Below are 18,550 nucleotides of genomic sequence, written 5' to 3'. Positions count from 1 at the left end.
TGGTGTATATTTTAGAGAGTTTAGAGTTAGTAAAGTAGATGCGATGAATTACTTTAAATTGTATCAAGCTCATTCTTGCACAAGATGTGCTCCCGTTTACTCTCGCTAGGGCCTTCTGCCACTCATCATCATTCAATGGACTCCCCAATTCATCTCCCCAAACTTTTCTGATCTCATCTAATGCGGTCTCTGATAGTTGAGATATGAAATTATATATTTTAGAAATTAGACCCCTCTGGAGTACGGGGATATCCAGGAGCGAGTCGATTACTGTGTTTGGGGGGGCATTTGGAAAGATTGGATTATTCATCTTGGCATAGTTACGGATCTGGAAGTAACGAAAAAGGTGTGACTGTGGAAGATCAAACCTTTTACAAAGTTCTGTAAAACTGCTAAAAGTATTATTAGTGTAAAGATCCCTTAAGTTTTTAAGGCCCAACCTACGCCATGTGAGGAAGGTAGCATCCACCCCCGAGGCAGGGAAGAGATGATTTCTACAAATGGGACTAAGATTAGAGGCCTCTTTATAACCATGAGTGAACCTAAATTGAGACCAGATCTTTAATGTTGTGATAACAATAGGGTTATCCGTGTATTGAGATGTCGGAATGGGTAACTTAGATGTAATTAGTGCTAACCGGGAAGTCGAAGTGCATGAACTAGCTTCCAGTTCACACCAACTCAGTGTAGGTTGTTGGATCCAGAGGATAACCTTTTGAATGTTGGCTGCCCAATAATAACAAATTTGGGAGTGCGAGTCCGCCACCTGACCTATCCCTTTCTAGAAACACACGCCTGACCCTGGGAACCCCATTCTTCCATATAAAGGAGGAGAACAACTTGTTGATCTTATTAAAGAATGCTTTTGGTAGATAGATTGGCAGGCTCTGGAAGAGATATAAAAAGCGTGGGAGTACATTCATTTTTATGCAGTTTATCCTGCCTGCAATGGATAAGTGCAAGTTCTTCCACCTTTCCAAGTCTGATTTAATTTGTTCTGTCAGAGGTAAAAAGTTAGTCTTGAGAATAGCAGATAACACCCCTAAGTATTTAAAACTGCTACCAGATAATTTAAAGGGGAGATCATTTTCCACAATCTGTGGGGCTGGATTGTTTATTAAAAAGCATTCACTTTTGGAATAGTTTAGTTTGTAACCTGAGAAGGTTCCGAATCTGTCTAATTGTTCAATTATACGAGGAACGGTGGTAATAGGATTGGAGACAAACAACAACAAGTCATCTGCATAAAGCAAAAGCACATGTTTCGATGCACCTCTAGTGATCCCTTGGTTATAATTCATGGATTTGAGAGCTATAGATAATGGCTCAATCGCCATAGCAAATAGTAGGGGACTCAAGGGGCACCCCTGGCGTGTGGACCTGGAAAGTGTGAAGTACTGTGATCTCATTCCATTTGTACTTACTGAGGCTTTGGGTGAAGAATATAGTAACTTAATCCATGAAATATATTTAGACCCCAAGCCAAATCTCCCAAGAACATCAAACAGGTATCCCCACTCGACCCTGTCAAACGCCTTTTCGGCGTCTAGTGAGATCACTGCCTCCGCAACATCGACTGGACCTGGAGATAGAATAACATTTAAAAGTCTACGAATATTTGAGAATGAGTGGCGGTCTCTCATGAATCCCGTCTGGTCTGAAGATATAATGTCCGGTAGAATAGATTCCAATCTCTTAGCAAGAATTTTGGCTAAAATTTTATAGTCACCGTTCAGGAGTGAAATCGGTCTATAAGAGCCGCATTCTGTAGTATCCTTGTTTGGTTTTAGTAATAGTGTTATAGATGCTTCTGTGAGGGTCTGTGGTAACGTACCCCGATTGAGAGAATCATTGAACATTTGGAGGAGAAGGGGGCTTAATTTATCGCTGAATATTTTGTAGAATTCTATAGGATATCCATCTGGGCTTGGGGCTTTCCCACTGTGCATCAATTTAATAGCATCAATGATTTCATTAATTGTTAGGGGTTGATCCATATAGTCTACCTTATCAGGGTTAATGCAAGGGAATTCCAAGTTACTGAGAAACGAAGCTTGATCAAAGTCAGTGTTAGAGGCCTCCGATGTAAACAGTGTAGAGTAGAAGTTTTTAAAAGTTTCATTGATGATTGATGGGATTACTGTAATTTCTCCAGAGGAAGTTTTTATTTGTCTGATTTGCTGATTTGCTGCCCTTGTCCTGAGTTGGTGGGCCAGCAGTCGCCCTGCTTTCTCACCATACTCATAGACAAGGCCCCTCGAGTGCAGCAATAATTTTTCTGTCTCATGCGTTGTAAGTAAGTTATATTCCATTTGCAAATTTTGTCTCGCCTTGATGCCCTCTGGAGATGGAGATGTTGAGAGAACATCATCCAGGTTTTTAATATCTCATTAGTTGCTCCTTTTTCCGGTCCTTATTTTTATTGAAACTAATAGAATATGAAATGATCTCTCCCCTTATAACAGCTTTCAGTGATTCCCATATCAAAGAAGGAGAAATAGCATCTGATTTGTTGTCTATAATAAAGTTGTCTATTGCATCTGAGATTTTGGATTTAAAACTGATATCATTGAGTAAAGTGCAGTTTAACCTCCAGTTGGGGTGATTTTTTTGCAGGAGGCTAAAAGACAGGTCCAGGAGCACCGGTGCATGGTCTGATATGACTATTGCTGAGTAGTCAACATAACTTCGAGTAGGGAGGAAGCTGTTATCTATGAAAAAATAATCTATTCGTGAAAACGTTGAATGTACATGTGAGTAAAATGAAAACTGTTTTTTGTCAGGGTTGAGAAACCGCCATGGGTCCACCCCTCCCACTTGACGAAAAAAAGAGGAGAAAGCCTTAGCCATTTTAAAGGGTGGCTGCGGTCTTGTTGAAGATCTATCCAGCATTGGGTCTATTGTGCAGTTTAGGTCGCCTCCTAGAATAAGCCAATGATTGTTTAAATCTGGAATTGATGAAATAACCTTATAGACAAAATCTTCATTGGCCCAGTTGGGTGCGTATAAATTAATAAGACTGACTGCAACATTATTGAGGGAACTTGTAATTATGATGAACCGCTCTTGAGAATCAGTTACTATTTTAGACGGGGCAAACTGCACTCTGTTATGGAATAAAATAGCCACCCCCCGAGATTTATTACCAAAGTTGGAGTGGAAGGACTGGCCGATCCACGGCGCCCTCAACCTGTAAAGATCCCTAGCAACCAAGTGAGTCTCCTGCTGGAAGGCTATATCCGCTTTCAGTTGTTTAAGATGCGAGAGAATCCTGCCTCTTTTGGTTGGACTATTCAGCCCCTTAACGTTCCACGATACAAATCTCAAGTTGGCACCTGTGCCTTTAGACGTACTCGCCATATATCGTTTTCAAAGATACACAAAGCGAGACTGCTTCTGCCCGGCCGAGTATTGATGTAAAAAGGCAGGAGAAAGGATGGTAAATGGAGACATACACTCGCGCACGCACATATAGACACCAGAGACATATACACATACAAAAAAAAAACCCCAGGGGCCTGCCCTCCTTCCCTTCCCCCCTATTGTGAAAGAACCCCCTAAACTCTCAGAACAGAGAGTATTAAACCTGAACCCTATTCCTAAGCATGTTCTCTGAACTAGAACTGGCAGCAGGATAATCAAAAACATGAGACTTCCCAACAGCATTAGCCTCACCTTTTCCCCTCCACTAGGGGGAGCTCCGAACTCAGATACGAAACTGAGTGCTGCAATACTGAATATTGAAGTCCGGTTTAGGCTTCTAATGGGCCTGTACATTCAAATGACCCATTTCAACTTAGTAGAACCCACAAAAAAAAAAAAAAGACGAAAGGGAAAAAATGAAATATTGAAATATTGATAATAATGGTATTAATAGTCCTACACTTATAAGAGGTAAGGGTCACAAAACAAGGTACCTAGACTATACAAAGGATAACGCAATAACAAAATATCCAAATCGTATTATAACAAGGCCAAATAGACTAAACTGCATCTTAATATTAAGTTGACCCCATCCTTTTAACAGCTTACTGTTCAGGGCTGATCATAGAAATCCTGGGCTTTATGCGGAGAGTCAAAGTAGTAGTCCTTGTCCTGGAAAGAGATGAGGAGACGAGCTGGATGCAAAAGGCGAAATGTTATCCCTTTTTTATACAAGGTGTGCTTGACTCCGTTAAATGACGCTCTCTGTCTGGCCAGTTCAGCACTAATGTCCGGGTAGACTTGAGATCCGTGCCGTAATACGTCATCTGATGGCTCCTGGCCCACTTCAGGACTTTCTCTTTCTCCTGGAAGTGAAAGAATTTCACGATGAAGGCCCTGGGTTTCTCCGTAGCGCTGTGACCCGCTCTGCGAAGAGAGCGGTGGGCTCTCTCTTTCTCAGGAGGGCTGCTGAAGACTTCTGAGCCTGTAGCCGTCATCAGCAGATTCGCCACAAACTTAGCTGGATCTTGGCCCTTTTCAATACCTTCCGGTATGTTGATTATTCTCAAATTCGACCGCCTTGATCTATTTTCAAGATCATCCACTTTTTCTAGTAACTTTTCATACTAGGGTTGAAGAGTTTTAATGACAGCCTCCAGTTCGGTAAGTTTCCCAAAGTTCTCCCCAGCCAGTGTTTCTGTCTGAGTGAGGCGGCTATTGAAAGATGCTACATGTTGTCCCTGTGATTCCACGGACGATTTGAGAGATACTGTTGACTCGTTGATCAGGGCAGCTACATCGGTCTTGAAGCTTTCTCGTTGTTCATTGAGCAGTGCTTCGAGGTCTCCTCTGGTGACAGGGCGGTCATCGTTGCTGGCCTTACATTTATCCATGTTAGCTAACTTAGCTGACACGCTAGCTCGAGTTCCGTATTGTTGCTTCTTGCTCATTAAGTATACTCATGCTCAAGGCAAGAGAACTGTGAAAGGTCAGTTTTAGGCCAGATAGGGGAAAGAAAAGCGATATTCATGTCCTTTAGCAGCTCATTACAGAAAAAAATAGTCGGAGCTCCGCTAGACACGTCCGCTCACCAATACGCCATGCCCGGAAGTCCCCTTAACCCCGTTTTAGTCGTTGATACAGTCTCCTTAGATGTTTTCTCTGCTTGATGCCAATGATCTGACCCTTCTTAAACAGACTAACATCTTTTACACGACCACCAGATGTGTCTTTCTACGTGGTTGTTTAAGAAATGAGAAGCGACTCATTGCACCAGTTGGGTTGAATAACTTGTTGGCCAAGCAGTGTATAAAAACAAGTGATTTTATTTTAATTAATCTGTACAATAATACAATTTTTCACCAATAAATTGCTCAGGCTTTTCCTAAAATTCCCACACAGCAATGGATTATGGGTAATACCCTTCGCCAAAGTACTCATTGATGCAAACTTCAGTGAACTACAGATCAAGGGTGTAAAAGTAGCATGGCTCACTTCCGCACTTGAGAATTGTGACAGTCTACGTACACGCACTCCTGGACAGAAAGGTGCAATTGAGGGTGAAAGTGTGAGTATTGGGACTGGGCCATGTACTTATGATCGGAACAGTACTTGGACCATCGTTGATGACGTTTCACAACAAGGTGAGTACACAGGTATGCATAATGAGAAACGGCCCCAATCATGAGAAAAACTGGGTTCCATTTTATTTCTAGATGTACTCAAAGATGCAACTGATTCGTACAACAAATAGATTGTCTTAAACACTTAATAATACTATATAGAATGGATTAAACCATGATTTAGTACTGACTGTCATCAAGCATAAATATTCTAATATAGTTTAAATCACTTATTTCTCACAAAGTAAACTTTCAGTAAAGGTGGGGGTTTGTGAGGTTGCACAGTGGGGGACAATGATCAATGAACTATAAATGTTGTTCTAATCTAATGAATTCCTCAATAACAAGATCGGAACCACAACACACACCTGGGAAGCACTTAGACTTGTTTTTGTGAGCTTCATGACAGAGACGACATCCTTACATCATCCCAAACCTGCCAATTTACCTTTTACCCCACGGGGATGGGCAGCTGGGCGTGCAAAGACAAGTAACTGTTTCCATTCGACGTGGTTAAATCTCGGCCTGAGGCTGAACACCAGGAAGACACCAGGTGTTGTGTTGCAAAGGTAATTAATTCAGAGTTCCAAATTCATCATGGCTCTTCCAAAACACATTAATTAGAAGGAAAAAAAATCTAATTAATTTTATTAGATAATGTTTCCCCTTCAACTGATATATTAAATTTCATTTAGAGAAAGAATAATAGTTATTTTTAAATTGTAGTTGAAACCACTAAATGTCAAAAAAGTGAAGGAAAGGTCATCATTTAAAATGTTTTTTCCTCCAAAATAAAACATGCATAAATATTTCCCCTAGGGATAGAAAGTGCTGCTATTATATAACTTTAACACGTATAGACCACATATAAAACAAAAGCAAAGGAACTGCTTTGAATTTTTTTTAATGTAATTTCTTTTAAAGATGACTTTTTGCACACATCTGACTGGGACATTGTTTTATTGTGATTCTATTCCACATATTGATACATTGACATAATATGAGCTCTATTTCAAATTAATCAAATACTTTATATTCAGTAACCTGTAGCACTGTGCTGGTCCAACTGCTCTAAGTATATAAACATGGCTGAATAGAAATAGAATCCAAAATGAAAATATCATAATTAGGTTTGGATTTACAAACTACTATCTGCAAAAAACACACCCAAATGTTAAGAACTGTTTTGTTTATAAAAAGCGACACAAAAGAGTTTTTAATACTATAGCCTACTTCTTTAAAAGAGGGTTTTGGAGTTTCTTTAGGTAGAAACTTGATCAACTTCACACTGGACAAAATTCAGCAGCCCTCTGCTGACCAGAAACCACACCTAACGTTTTGTGGCATGGAAAAAGTCAGAGCCGGATTAAATGGACTACACTAGGCATTTTACATAGCCTAGTCTTTGGTTACAAATTGGTTGTTTGTATGCCAAAATAAGTCATGTGTTGTATGTAAAACATTATATTAGACAATCTTTTGATATTAATGATTTATACATCATTACACAGCTGTATTATATGCTAATAAATAATAATAATAATAATAATAATAATAATAATAATGCATTGAACTTATATAGCACTTTTCTAGATACCCAAAGACGCTTTCACACACTCTCACATTCACACACTGCTAGTGATGGTAAGCTACTTGTAGCCACAGCCGCCCTGGGGAGGTCTGACAGAGGCGAGGCTGCCATTTGGCGCCGTCGGCCCCTCTGACCACCACTAACACAGGCAAATTGGGTGAAGTGTCTTGCCCAAGGACACAACAGCAGGATACCCCTGGCGGGAGCTGGAATCGATCCCATGACCCTCCGATCATGAGGCAACCCGCTTTACCACCTGAGCTACTGCTGCCCAATTATCCTCATCTTATCCATTCGGAGTGTCATTGTTAAGGCAGTACTACCTCTAAATAACCACTAGGTGTCATTAAACTACAGTATGTAAACAGAGCAAATATGTTTATCTTATTTGCTCTGTTTACATTTAACTCATTCACTGCCAGCCGTTTCCTGATCGCTAAAGGCCTTCGCTGCCAGTGTTTCTCACCGTTTTTACTGTTTTTTTAAGAGTCACAGAATGTTGCGCTAGGATGATGTCGATGCCAAAACAACCAAAACAAAGAGGACTCACCCCTTACATCAGGAGGAATCCGTGTGTTTCGAGCGTTATCCGTTCTTTCATAATCCGTTGTCAAATTGTGATCGGCAGACGCTTTTCCGGTTCGCGCCTCACTTTTTTTTACAGGAACGGCCCAAAACGATCTCCTAACACATGGATGTTCTGCTTCCTGATCATGTGACGTGTGGCGTGTGCGGATGAAGATCGGCTTCAAGGCTGAGATGTTTGTTCTCAGCGCGTGGGCTCGTTCCGACACTCAAACAGTAAAAAAATGCAAATGACAACTTTAGTCGTCTTTGGCAGTGAACGGTTGGATCTAAAATGACGACTTTAGTCGTCAATGGAAGTGAATGAGTGAATCAACATATTTAATTAAAAACATTTTCAGCAAAATACAATAACTTACAAATATTTATAAATGTTGACAAGAAGAAACGGATTTATTTGAATGGACTGAAGCATCTTTAAAGGTGCAAAAACAAACTATAAACATGCAGCCTAAATTATTACAGTATGAATTGTATACAATCTATAATCTTAAAAGAAAGCATTTTAATAAAATAAAAACATTATCTTAAGTTTTGATCTTGCTTTATGCGCATTCAGGCTGTTTTTCCCTCTGCTGAATCAGAAATTCTGTGTTTTCTGAGTGTGAACTTATTGTTTGTTATGATATTTGAACATTAATAAAAATATTTGAAAAAAAATTAATTAATAAAAACAGAAACCATGGAAACCATTTAGCATTCTCCTCTCTGAAATAATCTTCAGCCTTCCAGCATCACAGGCCTCAGTCACAGCAGAAACACGTCTAAAGAAATGTTCCTTGGTTAAGTTTCGGTTCATGTCTCCATATTTCCTCTGTGATGCAGAGGAATATCCAATATTTTGAGAGGGATGGTTTAGTGCAAAGTATTCTCGCACCCTGTCATCAATTTGGTACCACTTTGCAGGATCAGATGTAGCCTGTTAATACCCTTTCTGGGTCTAGAGCAGGGGTCCCCAGTCCTGATCCTGGAGAGCCGGTATCCTGCATGTTTTAGTTTGAACTGTTTCAACACACCTGATTTCAATCAGCAGCTAATTAACAGGCTTCTGCAGAGCCTGATGAGCTGCTGCACAGGTGTTCCAACCACTGAATCAAGTCTGTTGGAGCAGAAAAACCACAAAACCTGCTGGATACCGGCTCGCCAGGACAGGATTGGGGATCCCTGGTCTAGAGGCTCCTGCTGCAAGACTATATTGGGTTGTCTTCTGGCTGGCTGGTTTCTAGTTCATCGTTCTGTGACGGCTAGGGCTGTAGCGAAGCCTCGACGAAGTCGACGGCTCGATTCTAAAAATTTGTCGACGTCAGATCCGGTAGTCGACGCACCGCGCCCACTTGTTACATCCCCAGGAGTTTGTAAATAGAGGAGGAATCTGCCTGTTTTTCCTCTAGTTCGCCCTCTTCTCCGCCTTCACTAACATCTCCGCCAAATACCGAAGACCCGGAACAACGTCCGTCCACTACTAGATTATTTTCCTGTTTTGCCCTTTCGTCTCCCGGCAACGGACAACAACTTCCGGGGTCAGATGCGCTGCTTCGTCTCTACCGCAGATGTAGAAAATCACCGGGAGCGCTTCTCCCTTCATAAAGGAGCTTCTTTCAGACATTAGGAGAGCTGTTTTGGTGGTAGCAGTCTCTCCTCCGTGCTGGTCTGTTTGCTGCTGGGTGTTTTTGATTTATTTAAACTTGGTAACTTGAACTTAATGTTGGTAAAGCTACTGTTAGCATCTTCGCTAACAGCTTCTTGCGTTGCAATAAGCTGTTACATTTTGGTTTAGAGTTCATCTTTTTTGTGGTGTAGATCTCCCTTTTATTACATTTAGAGTGTTGTGGGTTTTCGGTTTAGTGTAAAACATCACCTGAGTTTGGTTTAACCCGTAAGACCACTCGCCTCACGCACATAAGTGACCAAAACAAAGCAGCATGGAGACACTCCATCTTCTACCACCTCTCAGGCAGCAGCCTGCACTCCCAAGTTCTACACGTCACCAGAACATAACCAACCAACACAATAAACGCAGTGTTATACAAAATGGAAGGCCTGTAGTGTTTATTCTCTTACAGTAAGAATTTATCAATTTTTTTGAGGAATTTATTTGAGATTTTCTGGTTTTTGTTAATTGTGCAATAGAAAAATAATCATTAGATTAATTTTCTAAATAGAATAGTCGACTATTCGATAAAATAATCGTCAGAATAATCGTTTTAAAAATAATCGTTTACCCCCAGCCCTAGTGACGGCGTTGATGTTGACAGCCATTCCGCCGCATTTCCCACCGCATCTTCCACCACGTCTTCGGGCCGTGTCTCCTCCGGGTCTGGCTCGGGCCCGGCCTCTGGCTCTGCTGACTTGAGCAGGTTCACAGCTGTCGAACGGCTGCCTGAGCAGCCCGACAGAAACTTCTGTAAAGCCGCTGTCGGTACAGGATCGGCTCGGGGTCCTTCGACTGCCAATGACGTCACATAACTGCAAATCTACTTGGTTTTCACACACACGTTTTGGAAAGACATCAGCAGTTTTGTTAATAAATTCTTGTTTGTTAACACCTAAATGTTTTCTTTATAACTGCAATTTGTTAATAAAACACCACATTATCTTTGTTTTGTAAAGAATGTGAAACTGCATAAAACCAACATCGGACTGACAAAAAATAGAACAGTTCTTATATGTGAAGCCACATCTGTTTGTATTCATGTGGAGTTCGTCTGTATATTTCCTTAGTTGTTATCTAAATACATTCTTTGACTCAAAATATTGCTTGGTGTCTTTCAATAAAGTTATTATATTTTATTTTTCCCCATTTCATCAACATCAAGAGCTTTTGAGGGTCACCGTTTATCATTTGCTTATATTTTACATTTCCTTTAGAAATTCAAACATATTTTCTCCAAAAAGTGTTGATTTTTGGACTACAGGACTACAACCGCTAAGACTACGACCGCAAATGTGTTCTGACCAATCAAAATCATGACGTAATAACGTCACTTCCGTAAGCTTCATCTTCAGCCAATCAACTACTTTGATGTCATCGGCAGTCGAAGGACCCGAGCAGATCCTGTACCGACACCGCCCCCTGTCTCTTCTTTTGTTCCTCTTCATTTTTTTCTTTTTACGTTTTGCCGCACCTGAAAGCATCGTGAAAGTTAGCCTACCCAAAAACACCTGCTAGCTTTGTTGTGTCCCGCTCTGTCTCTGACCACTTCTCTGACATCCTTAATTGGGTGGAGCCCAAGTTGTAAGCTAGTCATGGGCTGGTGTTAATGTGACGTAGCTAATGTCTATGGTTAAGATAAACATTGTCACTATTTTTAGTTAATTAATAAATATTGAAATAAACTGTAGATAGGAGTCCTATCATTGGACATTTGTACATTTAATTTTTATTTATTTATTTTTAATTTTGTCCCTCTGTCTGGGCCCCATCCAGCCAATCAGGCCCTTGGCGCGTGCCGACTTTGCCTTTGCGTTCATCCGGCTCTGGGTATAGGTGGGCGTCTCTACCTGCTTCATGGCTGCTAGCTGTTTACTCTGCCGATGGCTACTACAAAGGCTAGAAGTTTTATTTATTTATTTATTTTTGTTTACTGATTGTCAGTAAAAAGCACAAGAAGAAAAATGTTTCTTTTTTTGTTGGCATCATGGCCAAGCCTGGAAGTAAATGCGAGAATTAAATGTCTTTGGAGGCTAAGCAAAACGCTAAAAGTGGTGCTTAAAGATGCTATGCTATCACGGACTGATGGTTACATGGCTTTGTTAAGTAACAATGAGCAGTGTAGATCTTTGGTTACGTTAATGTCAGTTGGCCTTAGCTTGTTGTTAGCGCTAGCAGACAGTGGCAGGGTTATAGTCATGACTGTTTTAATTCTACTTTTAGCCAGTAGAATGGAGAAGCAGGAAGCTGTTGTGCGTTGCTTTAAGTTGTTCATCTGGTGAACAATCTGGCCTTTTTGAGAGTACATGTGGGCATTTTCTGTTATTCTTAAAGAAGGCCTTTAGTTTTCTGAGCAATGGTGAGAAACTGTGCTGACAAACAAAAACCTTCCACAACACATGCCCCAACCTCGACCTACTTTTATTTGACAACCGAAGAATTTGTGGAAATTGACAGAATCTGTGTTGTTGGATTTCGGGTCTTTGGATCATTGAAGTACACTTTTTGGTTTGTGCAGCAAACATTTACTGTAAGCAAGGGAAACAAAAACCCCATTTAGATGAAAACCTTCAACTGGTGATGTTTTGGATACTAAAACTGGAAACTGGATGTCGTCCAAAAGCAGGACCATCTTCATAAAAAAACATAATGGACCCAGATCAAATCTGACTGTGGACTGTGTCAGGTTTCCCCATCATGTGATTTCTTATTTCCAATTTAGAGTTTCACTGACACATAAAATAACGTCTTTTTTTTAAATGAAGACAAAAGCCTCTCATATTTAGGTACATATATTGTTGTTCTACCTGCAGTACTTGGTTTTACTACTCAGAAAACAACATCAGCATTCAGAGTATAAGGCAATACCACACCAGCCCAGCAGATGGCAACATTGTACACTGTATGGTTTTGTTTCTTGGGTCTTAAAAGTCAATGTGTGTTTTTCTATTTTCCCATTTTTTGTTTATTTTTTAGAGTTTGTTAGGATCTTTTTATCTTACATTAATTATATTACATTTTTATGACTCAGACTATCTACAACCCCTCTTCTAATTTTCACTTCCATGCTAACCCACTATTTGAATGAACTTTGTTTTTACTGGCAGAATATACCTAATTGTTTCAGGCAAATGGTGTATTTAACTGTGGGGTTCCCTTTCCTTCCTGTAATATAATTTTAAAACTAAATTATGTAATAAAATTATTTCCAAATCAAATGTGTCTTTTTTTCCAGCACGAACTAAAGAAGTAGTAATGAAAAATGTTAACTGGCCTGATCCTGATTTGATCATTTGACTTAAAAAATTTATAAGAATCTGGTGTTCAGCAAACATGTTAAAAAATATGGAGTTTTCATAAATGACTTAATAGGAAATGTATTTTTAGATAATTATGTTTTATTCGATTACAGTTTTATTATCAAACTTTCTTTTCTTGAATTTACGTTCAAACAATTTGATCAATTAAAATCCCAAATCGCTGGTGTTGTTGTGATGCAACAAGCCTGAAGGGAAGTTTCCAGAACAAACAGGAGTGACATGGGGTTGGTTCTCTAGAGAGTTGGTTGGTTTAGTGTTTCTGTTCTCAAGAAAAACACAGGATGCAAGTCACCATCAGGCCCGAGGCACGGGCACTTCACAGCCGGTGTTCTGCTAGATCAGCTCCCAAAAGACAAAACCAGCAGAGTCAAAGCTGGTTTCTAAACTTAAAAAAAGAAAACATCATTGTTTTTTTTTTAATTGAAATGGGACTAAGTGGCATCGCAGCTTGACTCTAAACACCCCTTAGGCTGAGAAAAAGCAAAAACACCTGATTAAAAGTAACACCCTAATGCTTTGCTAAAATAAACATGTTTAATTGTTTATTTTTGATCAGTTGACAGATGTGAAACTTTAAATTTCCCTAAGTGGCGTGACATGTGGGGGTCAATTAACAAATAAAACATCTTTTTCTCAATCTTTTATTCATTTGGAACTTTAAAACAAAATTAAATACCTTCTTCCTGACTGTGCCATTACAAAGATATTCTTGTAAGTGTACGAGATTGTAAGTGCAACAGACATTTAGTAACATGTAATAAAAAATACATGCTTTTTGGTACATGGTACTTTTTCAGCAGTGGCTGCATGTTTAAACATGGCTATCATGCTAACAAGCTGCTCTACATGCCCTCTACGTGCAAGATGAAAGATATCTTTAGTTTTCTGTTAGATGTTTAAGTTGCTCCTGTAGTTCCTGAATATCACCCACTGTCAGAAAATAGAAAAAAAAAACTGGGGGGCAGTGATTGCTACTAATGAAGCAGTATCATTTAACAACACCAACACTGAATCAGCCGTTGCAACAGGTGGGGCCTGGCTAGTTCAAATGAAGCAGACAGTAAAAATCAGAATTCAAAATTTCAAAAGCATTTTTGTTGGTCAGAAACTGAAACTTTTCCTTTACAAAACACCAATGTAGGTTGATGCCACATGGCAAAACTTACTAAAAGGAACACGAATCTCATGAGTCCAGGCCTTATTGTCGAAGCATGAGAGTTTAAAACTTTCTTTCACTATCTTCCTGTATCAACTAGTTGTGTTGAGCTGCTAAACAGGAACAAATGTCTGTTTAGGCCTATTATTTAGATTTTTTTGTCAATACCAGTAAGTAATGTAATGCATCTAAAATTCTTATATTTTAGGTGGTGCATTTGCAGCTGCTCATAGGAAGTTGGACTTTTAGATGCTACATCCTTGAGCTACCAGGAGAGGGTGGTGATACCTCAACAATCCACCACTTTCTGCGCTGGCGTTCTTCATCTGAAGTTTGATTCCATGTGTCTACAGCATGAATTATTATTTAAAGCCTTTGGTTTTTATTCTATTAGGACGTTTAACATGGACCATGTTTTTTTCAGGTGATGATAAACTATGTTTGAATTAAAATGATGATTAGGATGATTTATTAAAATAAATACATTTTCTAAGTTGGGGACTCCAAAGCATTTTAGAGAACAATCATTCATACCCCTGCTGATGGTAATAAACTACAGCTGCCTTTGGGACAACTACCAACTGTCCCTCTGACCTCCATCATTAAGCATGAAGGGGGAAGCGTTTTGCTCAAGGACACAATGACTAATATGAATGGAGCCTGGGCTCGAACCAGAAACACACCGATCACAGGGTAAACTCCTAAACCCTGAGCCTCAACCCTCACATGTTCTGCACAAATGTCCCATATGTAAAACCCTCCACAAAACAATAATTTTACACATAACTCATATCCAACGGTCCAATCAGATTGGTTATATGTGATTATGTAATGAAAATGTGATTGTTGCCATAGAAACCACAAGAATAAGTCTTGCTTAACCCTAGTGGCTTTTGCCCATCAGGGTCCATGAGGATGAAAATGCGACGAGTAATAACCGGGCTTCTTTTCATCGGGCTCTTCTTGGCATGTGACAGAGCGGAGAAGGACGCTCCTCTCTGTCAGATTCTGGGGAGTCCAGAGCTTCCTCTGCTGTCTAAAGCAGGAGATGTGGTGGTCGGGGGTGCTTTCTCTATTCACAGCAAAATCACACAACCTCCACTTTCCTTTAGAGAGAAACCAGCACCTCTAACTTGTTCCAGGTATTTCTGAACTGTATGTAAATGTCTTAGTCCTTCACTATTTTGTATCACTTCGTTTGAATTTATATTACTCTGATCTTGTCTCAGCGTCAACCTAAGGGAGTTCAGATTTGCACAGACGATGATTTTTGCTATTGAGGAAATCAATAAAAGTGCATTTCTTCTTCCTAATGTTTCTATTGGATATCGGATTTATGACAACTGTGGCTCAACATTATCCTCAATGCATTCCGCAATGGCTCTGTTGAACGGTGATGAGTGGACAATGGGACAGAGTTGCTCTGGCCAAGCAGCTGTCCATGCTATCATTGGGGAATCTGAATCTTCCTCAACCATTGTGCTTTCACGCACTACTGGACCATTTAAAATACCAGTGGTAAGAAATATACCTGTGGCTATTATCGCAGGTAAATCCTTCTTCTACGTTTCATTTGTTTGTTTTTATTTTCTGTCCACAGATCAGTCATTCAGCAACGTGCGAGTGTTTGAGCAACAGGAAGGAATATCCTTCTTTCTTTCGAACCATTGCCAGTGACCTCTATCAAAGCCGTGCCCTCGCCCAAATGGTCAAACACTTTGGCTGGACGTGGGTCGGGGCAGTCAACAGTGACAGTGACTATGGCAACAATGGCATGGCCATCTTCCTGGCTGCTGCCCAGGAGGAAGGAGTGTGTGTGGAATATACAGAGAAATTTAGCCGACACGAACCAGAAAAACTCCTGAAAGTGGTGGAAGTGATCCTAAAGAGCACTGCTCGGGTGATTGTCTGCTTCCTGGCTCACGTGGAAATGAACAATCTGTTAGAGCAGCTGAGTCGGCTCAACATCACGGGCCGACAGTTCATTGGTGTGGAGGCCTGGATTACCGCTGACAGCCTTGTTACTCCTACAAGCTTTAATGTGCTGGGAGGCTCACTGGGCTTTGCTGTGCAAAAAGTTAATATTAGTGGTCTGGAGGATTTTTTAGTTAAAGACTTCTGGGAATCAGACCTCCAATGCAATGAGATGAATACGGACAGTATGATAAAAATATGCAAAGAAAACCAGGACTTACTTGAGTTTAGAGGTTATAATGAGGATGTGGCAGAGCTGAGATACTCTAGTAACATCTATAATGCCATCTTTGCTGTGGCTCACTCTCTGCACAGCATCCTGAGATGCTCAGAAAGTCAGGACTGTGAGAAAACACTGGTGGTCAAGCCTTGGGAGGTAAATTACAATCAAATCAACACTGTTAGTTTCAAATTTTCATAATTCATTGTCCTGACATTATGATCACTGACAAACATTGATGTCATACTTTAGGTAGTTGAGGCTCTACAGCAGGTGAATTTTACAATGAATAATGGAGACCAGGTGTGGTTTGATCACACAGGAGCAGCTGTTGCGAAGTATGAAGTGGTGAACTGGCAGCGTGGATCAGATGGATTGATTCAGTTTAAACCGGTTGGTTACTATGATGCTTCTCTGCCTTCTGGACAGATGTTTGTTCTGAATACAGAAGCTATAACGTGGCCTGGAGGAAGCAAGGAGGTAAACTTCCTATAACCTCATTTTCTAAACTGCTGTTTCAATAAACTAAGAGTGTATTTTTCTTGCATGACATAAAGTTGCCTGCTTCAGTGTGCAGTGAAAGCTGTCGACCAGGAACTCATAAAGTCCTTCAAAAGGGAAAACCCATCTGCTGCTATGACTGTATAACATGTCCTGTTGGGGAAATTAGCAACTCAACAGGTAACACGGACCTGATTTATCATGATTCGCAGACATCGTTTGTTATCTACAGTGTCTGTTTACTGTTGAAATCTGCAGTAACACACTCCATTATCAGTGTCATTAGTGTGTGACTACGACAATAATGGTATAATCAGACAACTGGGAAATCTAGCAGCGCATGTTCAAAAATACGCTAAAAATCTCTGTAGTTTTTATTCTACATCATTATTTGAAAGACTGACGTTCTGTAGCTAAATTATGCTCTTTTTAAATAACGTGAATAATCAAAATAAAAATGTTCCAATCCCTTCTAAACCTAAAAACATTAATCACAACTCTTTTCTCCTCTCACCTTGATGATTGTGATGCCCTGTGTTGTAATCTATCCCGCCATGCATTGACGCATCTGCAAGTGGTGCGAAATTCAGCAGCTAGACTTAGAAAAGAGAATCAGTCCTATTTAATGTCCTTGCACTGGCTCCAGGCAAATATAGCATTGTTTTAAAGGTTTGGCCATTTGTTTTTAAAGCTCTTAATAGTCTGGCCCCCGTAAATATTACTGAGCACCTTTCTTAATATAATAGCGCTGTGTGTCTAAGATCAGCACTTCAGAAAAAGTGACCAGGAGTTCGCTGTAGCAGCCCCAAAACTCTAGATTTATCTTCCTATTTGGTTGAAACGACTCCGCTTTCACAGCGATTTTGAAATCTAATTTGAAAGCACATCTATTTTCTTTAGCTTTTGAGTGTTCTTAATGATTTTAGTATCTTTACTCTTATTTCTTGACTGTTTAATTTGTCTTAATGTGGTTTTTCACAAACGTTCAGCAACGGTCAGTCTGTTTTAAATGTGCTATAAAAATAAAGCTGATTGAACATTGTTTTTCATTACAGATTCTAATGACTGCAAAAAGTGTCCTGAAGCATTTTGGTCCAATCAGAACAGAGATGCATGTGTACTCAAACTTATTGAGTTCCTCTCATTCAGTGAGGTCATGGCTAAAATCCTTGTGTTTTTCACCTTGTTTGGTTTGCTCCTGACCTTCATGGTAGCTGCTCTGTTTTTAATCAATAAAGAGACACCGTTGGTGAAAGCCAACAACTCAGAGCTGAGCTTCCTGCTGCTCTTCTCCTTGTCTTTGTGTTTTTTATGCTCTCTGACCTTCATCGGCCAGCCCACAGAGTGGTCCTGCATGCTGCGTCACACGGCGTTTGGCATCACCTTTGTCCTCTGCATTTCCTGTATTCTCGGGAAAACCATGGTGGTTTTAATGGCTTTTAGAGCAACGCTTCCAGGCAGCAATGTGATGAAATGGTTTGGGCCTGCACAGCAGAGACTCACTGTTTTGTTCTTCCCCTTCATACAGCTCATAATTTGCACCCTATGGTTGAGGATAAACCCCCCTTTTCCTTTTAAAAATGGGAGTTACTATTTGGAGAAGATAATTCTGGAATGTGCTCTGGGGTCAACTGTCGGCTTCTGGGCTGTCTTAGGATTTATTGGATTTCTTGCTTTGTTGTGCTTTGTTCTTGCTTTTCTGGCCAGAAAGTTGCCAGACAGCTTCAACGAAGCCAAATATATCACTTTTAGCATGTTGATCTTCTGTGCAGTGTGGCTCACCTTCATCCCAGCATATGTCAGCTCTCCTGGGAAGTTTACTGTTGCCGTGGAGATTTTTGCTATTCTGGCATCAAGTTATGGAATACTGTTTTGTATATTTGCACCAAAATGCTTCATTCTTGTATTTAAACCTGAAATGAACACAAGAAAGCACATGCTTGGAAAAACATAACCTTACCTTTATTTGAAATGAACACATGCAATTTAAATTGTTTAGTTTTCTG

The 18,550-nt window shown here is 40.1% G+C and overlaps 1 protein-coding gene across 1 annotated transcript; it reads left to right on the top strand.

Moving 5' to 3' along the window:
* Window positions 1–11,360: 11,360 nt before the first annotated feature.
* Window positions 11,361–18,498, top strand: LOC107380563 (extracellular calcium-sensing receptor-like). The gene is made up of 7 exons (XM_054742495.2): window positions 11,361–11,376; window positions 14,754–14,991; window positions 15,079–15,367; window positions 15,450–16,199; window positions 16,296–16,523; window positions 16,601–16,724; window positions 17,600–18,498. The coding sequence occupies exons 1-7, from the start codon at window positions 11,361–11,363 to the stop codon at window positions 18,496–18,498; spliced, it is 2,544 nt and encodes an 847-aa protein (XP_054598470.2).
* Window positions 18,499–18,550: the final 52 nt, after the last annotated feature.

This window comes from Nothobranchius furzeri, chromosome 13 (genome assembly GCF_043380555.1).
Source record: "Nothobranchius furzeri strain GRZ-AD chromosome 13, NfurGRZ-RIMD1, whole genome shotgun sequence".
Taxonomy (NCBI): Eukaryota; Metazoa; Chordata; class Actinopteri; order Cyprinodontiformes; family Nothobranchiidae; genus Nothobranchius; species Nothobranchius furzeri.
Note: the sequence above shows the minus strand (reverse complement) of the source record. Positions and strands in the feature narration are given on the sequence as shown.